Source organism: Podarcis bocagei, assembly GCF_964188305.1.
Source record: "Podarcis bocagei genome assembly, chromosome: 2".
In the NCBI taxonomy this organism is placed as follows: Eukaryota; Metazoa; Chordata; class Lepidosauria; order Squamata; family Lacertidae; genus Podarcis; species Podarcis bocagei.
This window is the reverse complement of record NC_138126.1, coordinates 93,110,883-93,125,922: the sequence shown is the minus strand read 5'-3', so window position 1 is coordinate 93,125,922 and position 15,040 is coordinate 93,110,883. Positions and strand designations below refer to the sequence as shown.

Here is a 15,040-nt window from a genome sequence, read left to right as displayed (position 1 = left end):
TTTCACTCCAAAAAGAGGGTTGACGGAGGGGAGAAAGAAACTTTTCTCTCGCTTTGAAAACTTGCGGGGAGCCTTCTGTCATTTTTCATGTTGCCACCACAGAAGATTCGGATCATAGGGAACTGAATTTCCTTTCCTATTTGGTTCAGCCCCCTCTACATGTCCACACACCCCTTCCCGCTCGCTCCCTTCGGCGCATTTATTGTCTTCATTTTAATGTTCGCTGGGAGCTTGCAGCAGACTTCTATTTAAACAGAATCCGATTCGGCTTCGCTTCGCTTCCACACCAGCGGTAACCACGGGATCGTTTTCGGGGATTTTGCCCCGAGTCTCATCTAGCAGTCAATTGACTTTTTGAGAAGAAGAAAAATAAGCGGAGAGAAGGCTATTATTTCTTTACATTGATTTCACTAATTTTTAATTTTTTTGCGCTTTTGTCCTCCGCGATGGCCCTGTGAGGCAATGAGGTGATTTTAGTCTTAATGGTCTCTTATTCCTACCCCACCCCTCTATACCTCAAAATGTAGTTGGGGGGATTTCTGCTCATCCTACTGCGTGGGGGGCTCTGGAATCATGTCCCCAAATCGGCACCGAAGACGTCCCCCACCCCCGAAGGCAAGTTGCGCCACTATCGACGCGATACAGTCTTTCCCCCTTGACAAGAAATCCATTGACACTGGTTTGAAGCGGATCCGAATTATATCTCTAGCTTTTAAGCCTGTCCCTACCCGCGCCGCGAAACAAGGAAGACATGGGGAGCGGGAACCTTCACACTTCGACGTGAGCTCCCCCCCCCCCACCACCACCACCACACGCACAGTTTCAGCCCGGACGCTGAAATCTATTAGGCGACGGCGCGTCCTCCTGCGCGAAAGAATTTGGACGGCTTACATAGCCCCTTCTTCACATTTTAAGCGCCTTTACTGAGAAAATCCTTCCGACTCCAGTGGACGTGCCGGCATAGAGTTTTTCTCTCCTCTGAAGTAAAGAAAGCCCTGTTGAGGTCACGGGAATTTGTTTCGGGGAAAACGTGGCAAGGATGGGGAGGCCGGTGTCCTTAGGATCCGGCCCAAGTTCGGCTAACTATAGGATACTAACCATGTTTACTCGGAAGCAAGTCCCGGTGACTACTTTGGGGACTATCGAATATCTTTTTGCTGAAAACTTGTATGTGCTTGTGTAACACACATGCGGCTTAGAACAGAAGCTAGATTGTACATGACAGTTGAATATGAGGGAAATTGGGACTTCTAGGACCTGACCAAGAAAGAGGGCAGCAAATATAAATAAAATAAAATCCAAATTATTTCCAGGAGTTGGGCTCAAAGAACAGCGAACTTTCTGCCCCTCTAGAACAGAGAGACTCCTTTCTTTTTTTCTAGCTGTCTCTCCTTATCCCGTCGGCAGCATAGAAAATGTTCTGGAGTGATTTAAGTCCCAACGCTGGAAGACTCTACAGGGGCAGAAATAAAAATAAGAGTTGTTTTTTTCTTCCTTGTAAAAGTTTTCCACTTTCTGATATTCCTCCCTCCATTTCGAATAAACCAAATAATGCTACAATGATGCAAATAATAAAAACAAGGATCAATTAACACACCTTGACAATTCCCCGCACCCCTTCCTTGTTATTTTGGACGCCAGTTCTAAATAAGCACATGAGCAAATGAGATTTAAATTGGCCGATATTACTCCTAAGTTTTGACATTTCGAATTCTTCGGCTCACTTGTTCCTAGTTGACTTTTCAGTGGAAGATCTCCACCTCCGAGTTCAGAGGTAAACCGTCATGGCTGGAAAATTCTACTGTCCCCCTCAGTCAAGTCGAAGTACTTTACTCAAAGTATGATTTGAGCAAAACGAGCTGCTTGGGAGGAAGCCTCGCGGTTTTAGCCCCGAGCCAATTTTGCTGAAAGTGCTTGGAAACTCCCGCGGCAAAAGCGCGGCTTCACACGAAACCAGCTGTAGCGCATCACCGTCCCGTGTCACCGACGTTTCCATGTTATGTTACGTTCGATTTGCTCACGGCTTTTTATCTGGAAATAGGCACACTAAATAGTAAGGGTGTTGTTGTGATTTTTTTATTTTATTTTATTTTACTTTACTTAAGAAAGGGGGCACACACACAGAGAGAGATTTGGGGCATCTTCGTAAAGCTAAAGTCCCACGAGAAAGGGGTTTTGAACAAGGTCCGCACGTGGCAAAAAAACAAGGGCGAAGCAGCTCCAGAAGCGTTGGGCGTGGAAACTGGTCTCACACTGTTATGCACGCCTTCATTTCACTTACGGTTCTGCTTCTAACTTTGCCTAGGATTGCAGTGAAACTCTAAAAGTAACTTGACTTTGTGAATCAGTTGGAGTAATACGGTCCTGCAGCGATTTGTTCGGTAAGAATGGCCATGGGATCGTGACGCACTTGGAGCTAAAGCGAGCGCTGTGTGTGTTTGTGGTGATTTTTTGATACTTTTCAGTTCCGGGCCAACCTAAAGCCCGTCACGTCTTCGAATGGATCGGGGCTCTTCCTGCTGTTCGTTTGAACCGAGCATCTGCCACCTTCCAAATCTCCTTCCTCGTGGCCGTGGGGGCTTCCCTCCCTCCTCCCAGGATGTGCGAAAGAGCCGCCCCCGCGCAGTCCCCGCGATCCGAGGATGACAGTAAAGGGCCGAGTTCCTTGGGGGTGTGGGAGAGTGGGAGTTACAGGAAATGGAAGAGAAACCGGACGATTCCCACCGACCCCCCCCCCCGCCTTCCCTGGATCTCCCAGGAAAACGCTGGAAGCCTGGCAGACCGGCAACGATGCTGCAGGCAGCCAATGTCTGCATCCGACTTCTTCAAGAGACGTCATGCATTGGGAGTCGTGCTACTCGAGAGGAAATAGCTCGGGGACACGGGAGGATCTGAGAGATCGTTTGCCAGGGGAAGATCGATCGGGAGGCAGGCGCGCCCTGAAAAATCAAGTCCTGCCCCCCCCCCCATCATTTCACAAAGTTTTTATTCTGAGGTCTGGCACAAGCCATTGTCTGTGGACTGGAGAGGGAGTCGGAAGAGGGATGAGGATGGGGAAGAGGGCCATTCATTGCCCCAAGGAAGGAGGGAGGGAGGATGGGGAGGCAGCGGTGAGGCCTCCTTCCCGGTGCTCCTGTGTGGGAAAAGGACTTCAAGAAGTTTGGATGGGAAAGGGAAGGGACAGGGCCCAGGAAGGGTGGCTCTTCGCGAGGCATCCCTCGAACATCCTCCCCCAAAAGGAAGCAAGACCCTCCAGCAGACCAGTCGGTCAGACTTTGATGGCTCAACCCGCTTTTTAGAAAATTTCTAGCATTTTTTTCCTCCTCCTCCTCCGAACAGGTTCGAAACTAAGTTATTATTTCCATTTTCGAGAAGATCGTCACCTCCGTATTAGCAAGAGCACAACCCCCTTTCTTAGCCTCATGGGATGGTTAGCCTGAGTGTAAACAAACGGGTCCCAGTTTCGAAGTGATTCGAGGACCGAGGCAGAGAGAAGGATGGACAGTCGGCAAAAGGGATCTTTGTTTGCCGGGACAGGGCTACACAGGACGGCTGCAGGAGGACAGAAGGTGTCGCAGTTTGAGGTGGGAGCGAAGCGCTGAACCGGCCGGACAGGCGGAGCAGGAGCGCGCGGCTCCACTGGGACAAGGGCCTAAGTGTGACAGCATCCCCTTACGCCCTGCTGTCAGTGGTACCTCGTGCACTAGAAGGCCGCGCATTTGCGCTCCGACTCCGTGAATCCGGAGCAGCAGGTTGCTTCGATTCCCTTTACTAATCCGAATCTCCACCTCACCCCACCCGCAGTCCCCAAATCTCGCCGTTTCCGGCTCTTTGATCGACGTGAGATGAAGCTAACTAAGCCAGACGATTTCGTGCTGGTTTATTCGACGTGCCCACTGAGTCACTGCGGCCTTAAGCAATCTTGACCGCACCCCCCCTCCAAACTCGGTTAGACGGTTACTCAAATTATATGCCACTGGTATGCTTTGGGTTGCAGCAGCCTTTAAGCCACACAATATGCTGGGTGTGTGTGTGTGTGTGCATGCGCATGTGTGTATGTGGAAGTCTGGATGATGCTGGTGCGTGCAGGTAAAGAAACCAGCGTGCTGTTTTGCTAGAGCTCTTACTTCCCGCAAGGAAGATGAGAGGGGAAGCAGCGTTCATTGGGCAGCTGCCTGAACAGCCATCCCGCCCCCGTCTAAAAGATTCCTTCCCATCCTTTGGTTAATTGCACTCGAGTTAGCTCAGTCAGTAGATCTCAGGGTCGTGGGTTCGAGCTTCCCGTGGGACAAAAGATTGCATTGCAGGGGGTTGAAATAGATGACCTGCTTGGTCCCTTCCAACTCTAAATTCTATGCGTTACTCCAAGAACCTTCTTGACTCCGCAGTCTCCGACGCCTCCAGGCCTCGTTGGCTGCTTCTTCACCGTAAGCGCATCTCTGCAGCAGGGACGGGGCGGGCGCGTGGAAACCACGGCCTACCCGACGGGGCGGTCTGGTCTGCCGCGAAGCAGCTCGCTAGCCTCGGCGGCCCCCTCTCCGCTTCCCTCTGCCGCGGGCTCTTTAACGGCTCATTAGCCAATAAGAATGGCTAATCGCCTCCCGCAGTTCCCCGCTCCCCGCCCACGGGGGCGGCGCGGTTAGCCATTGGCTGCCTTTGCTCCACCAAAGGGGGCTAATTACCATGCGGCGAGCGGCTCTTATAGGCTCCGAGGGGTGCCAGTCAGGCGCGCCTGCTCTCCGCCCTCCCGCGCTCCAGCCTGGCCGGCCAAGGAGCGCTGCTGCGTTCGCCACTCGCTGCAACCGCGAGCGGGACTAGACGGGAAGCGAGCGAGCGCTGCTGCTGCCGCCGCCTCGCCTCCCCCCCACCTGCCGCCTCCTGCGCTCGCCTCGCCGTCCGGGCCCCGCGAGCCATGGTGCCGGGGTTGCCTCCCGCGGGCTGCAGCCTATGGGCCAGCTGCGCCTGAGCGGCGGCGCCCGCCTGCCCCCCGATGCCCCCGGCGCCCCTGCCTCGCCGCCGCTGCTTCCCCCGCCGGGGCGGAGGAGGCTGCTCGCGCTGCTGCTCTTCGCCATGCTCGCCTTGTGGCTCTGCGTGCTCTATTCGTGCGCCGCCGGGGCGTGCGCCTCCGCCGCGCCGGGTCTGCTGCTGCTGCGCGGTTCGGCGCCTCCTGCCCGGCGGGCGCACAACCCCGCGGCGCTCTCCAAGCTGCTGCTGCTGCGGGCGCCGGGCTCCAAGGGCCAGCTGAGCCCCGAGCAGGAGAACAACGACGAGGACGATGACGAGGACGACGACGGGGGGAATAACAACAGCAACGGCGGCGCTGTCGCGGATTCTCCTCTCAGCCCCATCTCCAGCTTCCTCAACGGCTCCGGCACCAAGCGGCTGCCCCAGGCGGTGATCATCGGCGTGAAGAAGGGCGGCACTAGGGCGCTGCTCGAGTTCCTGCGGGTGCACCCCGACGTGAGGGCCGTGGGCGCCGAGCCCCACTTCTTCGACCGCAACTACGAGCGGGGACTCACCTGGTACAGGTACGCCCAGCCTTGGGGAGAGCGTCCCGGACCTTTAGCGTAGCCTGGCGCCCCCTTCGTCGGGGGCGAGCCGTTAGAAGCCGGTCAGAAGGCGTAGCCCACCTCCACCGGAGACCCCACGACCCCACCAGGGTGTGAATGGACGGCAACCCGTCCACGTGTCTCCATCGACCCAAAGTGGGAGATTTCCCTCTGCCCCACTCCTAGGGAGAATGCGACTCGCTGAACTCTCTAGCAGTTTACTGGTTACTTCACCCCCCAAAACACACAGGGCTTTTACTGGATGTTGATGGGAGTTGAGCGGGTAAGGTAAGAGAGAGACCCGGGCCGAATCGTCCTGCTTTTCCATTGCACCAACAGTTACGCGCGGTGAAAGCCACCTCTGAAGCTCTTAGGAGTTTGAGTAGCCTTGACTCCCAAGTAACAGGTTTAGATGCGACTTGTTCGAGGGTTCTCCCTTCTCCCCGCTTTCCCTTCGGGGAAAGAGGGATGCGTTTAAAATGTGTTCGGGACTGTGGATGTGGATGGAAGCGGGAAATAACTGGCGTGGGTCAAGGTGGGAAGTAAGCAAGGGAGGCCACTGGCCCTCCCGGCCGAGCCGCCTTTAGAGCCTGTAAGGGGGCCTGCCCACATGCCGCCTCGAGGGTCCTCTCCAAGCCGTGTTGTTTCGAGGCTCCGGTGGCCTCTCCAAGGTCTCCCCGCGTGGCCTCCAGTGTATCAGGCCTCAAGTATCCGTGACCCTCATGATGGACGGGGTGAGACTCGGCTGCCCTGCAGTTATTGTTCCCAGGAGCCCCGGCGTGGATTAATTCCGCTAGGCGTTTGTATTGGGGGCTGTTTGTGTGCGCGCGTATTGGGAGGGTGGGAGCCGAGTGCCAGGAAGGGAAACTTCCCCCCGATTCCAAATCGGTTTCAAGCGCCGTAGCCGAACTCGCTCTAGATCCACCCCACTCCCTCTCTAAAAAGCCCGCAGCCCCATTCAGACGGCAGTGAGGTCCGTGTGTATCTGAGCAGCGCGCCGGCGAGCGAGTTTGAAGGCAGCGCAAAGAGGCGCCGGCCGTGCGCGGAGAGGTAGTGAGCTCTGTTGGGCGAAAGGGAGCACTGCAGCTCCTGCTCCGCCAGCCCGCTCGGGATTCTTCTTAATTTGACACGGGAACCCGGCGATCTGCTGTGCCGACTGAATCTCGGCAAACGCTAATGAAAGTTAACCTTCCATAACTTTCCTGGACCTGCTTTGTGGAGCAAACGCGCCTCCATGGGGTACTTTTTAAGGATCCTGGGATTTAAAACGACAAATAGATCTGGAATGGTTGTGGAGTCCTTTGGGCAGTTTCACGCGTCCTCGGGGGGGGGGCTGTGAGGATGGTTTTAAGGCCTCGTAGTAGCGGTCATACCCACCCGATCCTGCCGAGTTTAAGTTCTGCAGGACTGGGAGAAAGAGTTGCCCTTCCCAGTCTAGACAGCGGCGGCTCCACTCCGTCTCCTGTGCGCCTTCTTCCTTGTCATTTTCAACAGCAGCTTCTCGCGCGCTTCACATTTCTCGGTCCATGGCCGATGGACTTCTCTCTTTGAAATGACGCTTTAGAGAGGAAAAAAGGGGGAAAGTTCTAAACAAAAATGTCCTATTGAGGGCATGCAGGAAAAATAATCCAGAGTTCAAAATGAGAGTAGAGAGTGGAACGAAAGCTCTTAGGCAACGGATTTTCTTAAGATCAGCCTGTGTGGTTTGACTTGCGATCTTGATCTCTCCGTTCTCTTACTAAAGGGGAGAATTTTATTTGCGGGGGGGGGGGCAGAAATCCTCCGCTACCTTATGGGGGAAAGTGCTGTAGACACCAGTTATCAAGCCAGCGCCAGGTGGTTCTCTCCTCTCCTTCAGATGCATGGGAGAGCGGGAGATGGCGCGATTAAAAACACCACCACCCTGCAGTTTTTAAAGGGGTCTGTCCGCTGACCTTCTGCACTTCATGGGGACTGACTGCAGACCTGCGAAGAGAAGCCTCTGAAGCATCTGTAATGGGATGCGGTCGTCGTCTGTGCAACATGTGTCAGGGCATGGAAATGAATCCTTGTACAGTCGAGGTGTCCATTGATTTATAGGGTGGTGATAACTTGGAGGGAGAGCCTTGTCTGTTATAAATAAAAATGGTTTTGATTTTACATTCCACGCCCTGCACTCAGTCAGGTGACTTCCACTTCCATCCCCCCCCCCAAAAAATCCCAGCTTGCAGAACTTTGAGTGAATCTGTGCAGGGAGATGGAAAAATTACAAATAAAAATTCCAAACCTGTGCTATGCTAAGCACATGGCCGAGTTTCTGTTTGTGGTTTTTTTTTTTTTTTAAGACCATTCTGTTTTAAATAGGACACAATTTAAAACATCTCACAGGGAAGAAGGGTTTGATTAAGGAAGAGCCAGAACAGTGGCAACAATTTAACGTGTACCAATCAATAGATGCAGTTGTTGCTTTCAGTAAAGGAAATTTGAGATGTATTTGTTTTTAAAGTAAAATGGAAAGACACAATGTAAACGTATTTGGAGACGCCAAGCTTTTTCGCTCATTTAGGGTCACACGAATGCTTCTTGGAGGAATTGTGGGCCAAGTGAGCAAGAGTGCGAAAGCAAAGCAAGGGCTTCCTGCCTTCTGCTCTGGCAGGAGGATCAAGTCGCTTGTTTGGTAGACAGGCTGTGCTTGTCCCCGTCTTCCCGGCTCCTTCCTCCCCGGCTCTCCTTTGTCACTCCCACAGCCCAGCGCCACAGCCTTTGATTAGGGAGGCTAGTGCTAATTTTGTTAGCCGAGGCTGTGAAGAGCCGGATCTCTGTTATCCAGGGCGAGGGCCTTCAAGGTTTTCTAAAAGATCCTCCCCAAACTACTGCTTGTAGCTAATGAGCAGAGCTGTCAGGAAGACGAAAACCATTAAGTGTTGCTAAAGGCCAAACTAAGGGGGAATTTTCAACTAGCTTAGAAGTTGCGGATTGGGTGGATGGAATGGGAGCCTGCATTTAAAACTCAACTCTACCTAAGTGGTTTAACTCTTTTTTGGCGGAAACTTAATCACTGGAAAGCCACATGCTTAAAGGGGTGCATTTGATGTGCAGTTTTGTTAAACGATGAAACTCAAAAGCCTTAACACGTAACATGGCTGGGAAGAAGGTCTGTGCTGTTTGTCACTCACAGCCGTATTAAAGTAACTAAAGTAATGATTACCTCCATTGAACCCCAACTTCACAGGATTTTGGCATGATTTTGGATGATGCAACCACCTTTTGATCAAATGTGCATGTCTGCACTTTTATCGGGGTCAGTCTTATTTTCAGGATGGCTTTTAAAAAGCTGGGCCTTGCTAGATAAGCTCAGGGAGTCTGGGGTGCCAGTGACTTGATCGGAAAAGTTTGCAGGTTATGCAAATATGAATTATGCAGATTAGCTGGATGTCCAATTGTTGCAGGCCTTGGAAAGATGCTAGTTGAAAGAATGGGAACCAAACATACGACCACCTTAATTGCCTAGAATAATATTCCAGCATCCTTGAGGAAACTGAAATGGGTTTAGCATTGGGTTTATGAGCTTTCCTCTCTTCCTCCCTCCAGCCACACAAGCCATGGAGCATGAGATTCTACCTGCTTGGCATATTCAGCACAATCCTGCAGTTTTACTCCTTTTATTTCCTCTTTCTCTCTCTCTGGTCAACTCTTTCTCCTTGAGACTGGCTCAGTGTATGCACAGTTACTTGGGAGTAAGTCACTTTGGATTTGCTAGGGATTCCTCTTGAGTAGACGGGCATAAAAATAACACTGTATGTAGCAGCATCTCTTTTTAAGACTGGCAGCCTTGCATATAGTATCCAAGCTTAGTTGAAGCCACTTTTATGTCAGCTGGAACAATGTTGCCTTAAAGGAGATGACATGTCGAAATGGCAATAGTTACAGGTGCTGATCTGGCTGGTGGCTTTTATTTAACAGGGATGTAACAGTTTTCCTAATTAAGGCCCAACTGAGCCCTTCTAACCCCCCCCCCCCCCACTTTGCCAAATAGTCAATCTGCTGCTATTTAAAGGAAGGACTTCTGTACAAGAGAAAAATCAATGTGTAGTTAGGCAAATGATAGTTTCTTAAGCTAAACCAATATACACAAACTTGTTCTTTTGAACTGAGGTGTACTTTTTTCCTAGGAACTCCCCCCCCCCTTTTTGGAAAATAAAGAAAGACTCCAGCTTAGCACTGCTTTGTGTTGAAGCTGAATTATTAAGGGCAGCTTGATTTCAGCTGCAGCGCACAACATGCTGCTTTAATCGTGGGCTTTGTTTTGTTAAATCACTGTCTATGAAAGCTCTGAGAAATACCGGTAGCTTGGTTCTCTCACAAACAATTCAAGCTGCTGTGAAGTTGTCACGTGACACAAACTGCCCGTGCAGCAACGGCAAACCATTTTTCAGCTGAGTTACTTCAATTTGATTATTATTGAAACTAAACCATCTTAGTCTCCTATATGATTTTAACGAGCTCTTGGATTGGGGTGTTAGTCCTGTTTTAATAAGACTAAATTGCCTTATGGTAGTTCAGCTGGGGACTGTGACTTATGAGTGGAAGCCATGATACGTAAACAAGAATAGATTTGGGAGGGATCTATAACGGAGGCAAGAGCCTGAGTGGCAGATTAATGATTTCTGCTTTAAAATACTTTAACAGTTGCAATCAATTAAATGTAGGCTTTAATTTCACTCAGCGGCACCCCCCCTCCAAGAAAGGGTGTTTAGAGTATAACTTACTGTTGTAAACAATGCTTTCTTTAACAGAACCATGTTCCGTCCCTTCCCTTCAGCAACCAAATATTAACAGAAACTAAACTACTATGTGTGCCTTTTCAAAAGTAGTCACCTCCCTTTCAAAAAAAGAAAAGAAAAGAAAGCCCCATTTCAATTAATTGGAAATCTTTCCTAAAAGTAAAGTATATAGGACTTCAACTTCGTAAAAACTCCACTGCCAAGTGCTTGAACTGACGTATGATTTTGAACGCTATCTTTCTCCACGTTGCCAAAGCAACTTCAGAGTTGGTGATATGTAATGTGACAGCATGTTAGTAGAACCATACTGACTTTTCCTAATGATCTATGTATACTACTGAATTTTATTTTGGCTTTGAATGGCTTCTATTTTTCCTCTTTACTGGATTGACACCAGACTACTGTACGTCTATAGGTTACATTTTTATGGGACTCCTCCACCCTGTCTCTGCTCTAATTGCTGAATTTGCTCAAGTTTTGGGTTATGGCTCAATTACATTATTACTGAGACAATAGCCACAAATCTTAATTCAACTTACTTGATTTTATGGGGAAGAGAAAACTGTGGTAATATAGCCATTGAAGTAAATAAGAAGTCTTTTTTCAAATTCTGCAAAGGCTATGAGTTTATTGCAGCTAACTCATCACGAGGAAGCCATTTATGCACAAGTGTGACCAGGATTAGGGGTCTAGTTTAGGATATTATTTTTTATCAAAAGGCTCGCCTCTGAAGGAAGATGCAAGTGTTCATCGTCAGCAAATTCACCTCTTGTGCAATATGTTTCAGCAGGAGATCTGCCACTTGGACTATTTGAAATCTACAAATTTTGATGAGGATGGTTGGTTACTGCCATAACAGGCTTAATTTTTTTAAAAATTCATTTTATCACATTTTCTGTCATCATTCAAACTAATTTCCCAGTGAAAATTTTGTGACACTTTGGTTAGTCCTACTTAAAGGTATTGCTGTGGATTTTGGAGATTTTTTTTTTTTAAAAAAACTATTTTAAAAAATTCTTATGGAAGACCCTACTTCTGGTGAAAACTAACAAGGCATTGTAGGGGTTGTGTGTGTCTGATCAGTTAAGCACCCCCAAATTAGTCAACTAATTTTTTTAGACCGTAGCCTAGAACAGTTGGCTCTTTAAGGGAAGTGGAGGAAATGACTCCTTGGGATTTTCTGTTCATATTGACTGCAAAGCTTTCAATGTTATCTATGATTATCTTCAAGGTTAGCCACCTTGAACTATTGAGAAAAAGTTGTGTTTTAAAGCAAGCAAGCTTCCATATGTGCAGTATCAAAACTGACTTGGGGGGGACACTATAACACACCTAAAACATTTCAGCCTCAGACAGTGCAAACATACATATCTGCTCAGAAGTAAGCCTTGTTGCATTCAGTGATATTCATTCCTCAATAAATGTGTACTGAATTACACCTTAATTTCTGAGTTAAAATGTTAACAGTAATCTCAAATGAAAATGCTCCTGAGATCTAAACAGCAGCGTTATCTCTAACTTTGCTTAGGAAAAGGCAGCAAGCAACTCTATATATGGCTCTTGAGTTAGCAACAGCTAAACAGGGTAAAACTGAGAAGAGAAAGTGTTCAATATCTGCAGCATCTCTTTAGCTATTTTTGGAAAAGTTTGATCCTCAATAGCATCCATGCCATTTTAAAAAGAACTATGTGTGGCTGGCTAAAGAACTGGCTGTCATGGTTTTATTAGCGAAATTATGTTAAAGCATCTTGAGTTCTGTATTAAATTAGCGACCTAAATTAGACTGTAAAATGGTTGATTAATCCTTCCCATGTAAAGAATGGGTACGCAGCTAATTGCAAATGAGATTCCCAGATCCAGTAAGTGGAATAAGTCAATATTTAAGAGAACGCTTTGCTTTAGGGATGGGATTGCCCTCACTAGCAGAACCACACTACTTACGCTTAAATGATTCACCAGAATAAAATGCCTCTTGTTTTAATTAATGTATCTATTAGTCTAAGGCCAATTCAGCAGACATGCAAGCAGTTTTCCTCCTGGAAAAAACTACTTCTGTGAAGCTAGTAATTATGCAGTTACAGATATGGGGCTCCAAGCAAAGATCATGGTGATTATAATAATCTTAAGACTATGAGGTATCTATTTTGGATTTGGCTTATTTCAGAACATGGAGCATAGTGGGACCTCTGAAGAACACCCTGTGGTATTCTGACAAATGTTGTCATGAAGTTGTGCAAGCCTAAGCACATGTACAGAGTTAATTAAACTGAAGTTGCAGTCCTAAATGTGCTTACCTGGGATTAAGCCCTACTCATCTTGACCTGTGTGGATTGTGGTGCTACTCTACTAAGTATGTTTAGGATTTCATGGATGCTCAAAGGTGAACCCTGCTGTGCTCATTTGTACCTACCCCAGATAAGTGCACATGTGTTTCCAAGCAAGAAATTTCAAACCCGAATGCATTTTTGTATTCTGACTTGTGCACAACTTGTGCAGTATCAAAACTGACTTGGTCTGAATCGGTTAAATGGTAAAACACCCCCTACCTTTATTTTGCGTTTGTAATATGTACGCAATTGCTAAACTAGAATAATTTTGTTTTCGATCTTAACATCTTATGCCACCCCGATCTCTCTCCTCTCAGTTGTTTGTCATGGGAAGAGATTGCTGAACTTCAGACATCAGGCAATGATTGTAGTGCAAGTTTCTTTTTGAAAATATGTCTGCTTCTGTTGCACAACTCCAAAAAACAGCAGCCTGATAGCTGAAGGTCTTTGGAACGTACCATTTCTGTTTAGTGGCTTCAAACAGAAATGTTTCGGCAGGAAAGGAAAGGAAACTGGATCCAGCTATTAATGCTAAATAGTTACAAGCACTAGAGTTCCTGGGTTTTTTCCTCTCTCTTCGGCACTGACTCTGGAATCCTTGTGGACAAAAGCAAAGTGGGAGAAAATGGCCCTTTTTGCAGCCAAGCTTGAAGGATGCAATCACTTTCTTTATGCACTCGAAGGCTTCTTAAAACCTTCAGAATAACTTTCCTGGTATTTGAACAATGCTTTCAACCTAACTTCCCCATGGCTATGTTACCCTAATATAATATAATATAATTTTTTGGGGGTGGCAGCAGTTGTGAAAATGGGAGATGTGGGTAACTTGCTGAAATATGCGCGCACACACAGTCTACCAACCTCTTACCAAACTCGTGAGCACAAGTTTTTGCACTGTGAAAATGGTTAATGTGCAATGCTGTTTGGCCATTTAAGAGTATAGCAAACTACACAATCTCAAGAATTTTTGTACCAAATGGTGTAAGTTTTGAGGGAAGGTTGTCTGTGTGTGTCCCTATGTTCGGCTGCATGGTTTCTGGTTTTTGGGCCTTGGGCCTCTCCTTATCTGCTTAGAAATTGGAAATTCTTTCTACTTACTGTAGATAGAAATGTCTGGCTGTGGAAGCAGTGCCTAGAATGCCGATGCTTGATTCCTAATGAGTAAAAACAACAACACCCAGACATTGACTTCTGAGAACTCCCAAATTTTAGTCAAATGCTAAAACAAGAACATATGATACAATAAAGTATTCCAGTAGTCTTTGGACACATGTTGGATGCCATTTTTCAGTAACGGGAATTGTTCCTGTCTGCCTTCCCATCGTGCTTGTTAGATTTTCCATATGGCTTCCAGGTTGATTAGCAAATATGTGGGAGAGAATGGAAAAGAGCTCATTGTTCTCTGTGTTGGATGCTTTGCTGAAGTTGTGACCCTTATGACTTATAAAACTCCTGGTGTCCTAAGCTAGTCCCACCGTCCAATACTGAGATTCTTTAGTAGGAGGAAAACATTCTTTTGGGGTGGGGAGAACTGCCCCTCCTTCCCTGCGTCCAAATGAAGGTTGCTTGTGCATCTTAGACCAATAGAAGAAGGGCCCAGAGACTTGGGTTTTATACACACTATACCTTTAAAGCACATTCTTTCCCTCAAAGAATTATGGGTGCTGTAGTTTATGTACCACAGAGTTACAATTCACAGCAACCCTTAACAAACTACAATTCCCAGATTTTTTTTTTAAGAGAAATGTGCTGTTAATGTGCTTTCAAGTTATAGTGTCTTCACAGCATTAGTTGTAGACCTGTATTTTCTTCTCCACCACAATTAATTCCATAGGGAACCTTCTGTTTTCACATTTCTGGTAACTTGAGAATTCTGAACGTACTATCCTTTCCTACTTTAAACCTTGGTCTAGTAAGCTGAGTCTGTGGACTGATACATACTTGCAGAGTTGTATTTGTACGCACTGTCTGTTCCTTTATTTGGGAAGGCTGGTAGTGGTAGCACCCCTGTTCTCAGTGTATTGGACTGGAGATTAATATGGTGTCAGACTGGTAGGATGTCACATCAGGAAAAAAACCTATCAATTACTCCCTTGAAATCTGGCAACATGAACTCTTGGGCTGCTTCTAGGATTGGTGCTTAGATAACATTGGGACCTATAAGCAATTGACGTACATGTTTTTTAAGCCCTTGGACTGGGAATAAAACCACAGAGGGAACTTGGTATAAGAATGCCTTTTAAAAGAATTGAGGGTGTGTTTGCTACCCTGGGCTCCTTTGGGAGGAAAGGCAGTATAATAATAATAATAATAATAATAATAATAATAATAATAATAATAATAATAACAACAACAACAACAAATGGATTTCTTATAACAGCTCCCCCATCCAAAAAAACAA

General features: G+C 47.4%; 1 protein-coding gene across 1 annotated transcript in view; it reads left to right on the top strand.

Annotated features, from left to right (window-relative positions):
* The first annotated feature begins 4,825 nt into the window (after positions 1-4,825).
* The window catches only part of LOC308581449 (heparan sulfate glucosamine 3-O-sulfotransferase 3B1-like), a 31,897-nt gene continuing 21,682 nt past the window's right edge, over positions 4,826-15,040 (top strand). The window contains exon 1 of the mRNA XM_081183857.1: positions 4,826-5,528. Coding sequence (XP_081039983.1) covers positions 4,948-5,528 — 581 coding nt within the window. The 5' untranslated portion in view covers positions 4,826-4,947. The remainder of the gene's footprint in view (positions 5,529-15,040) is intronic.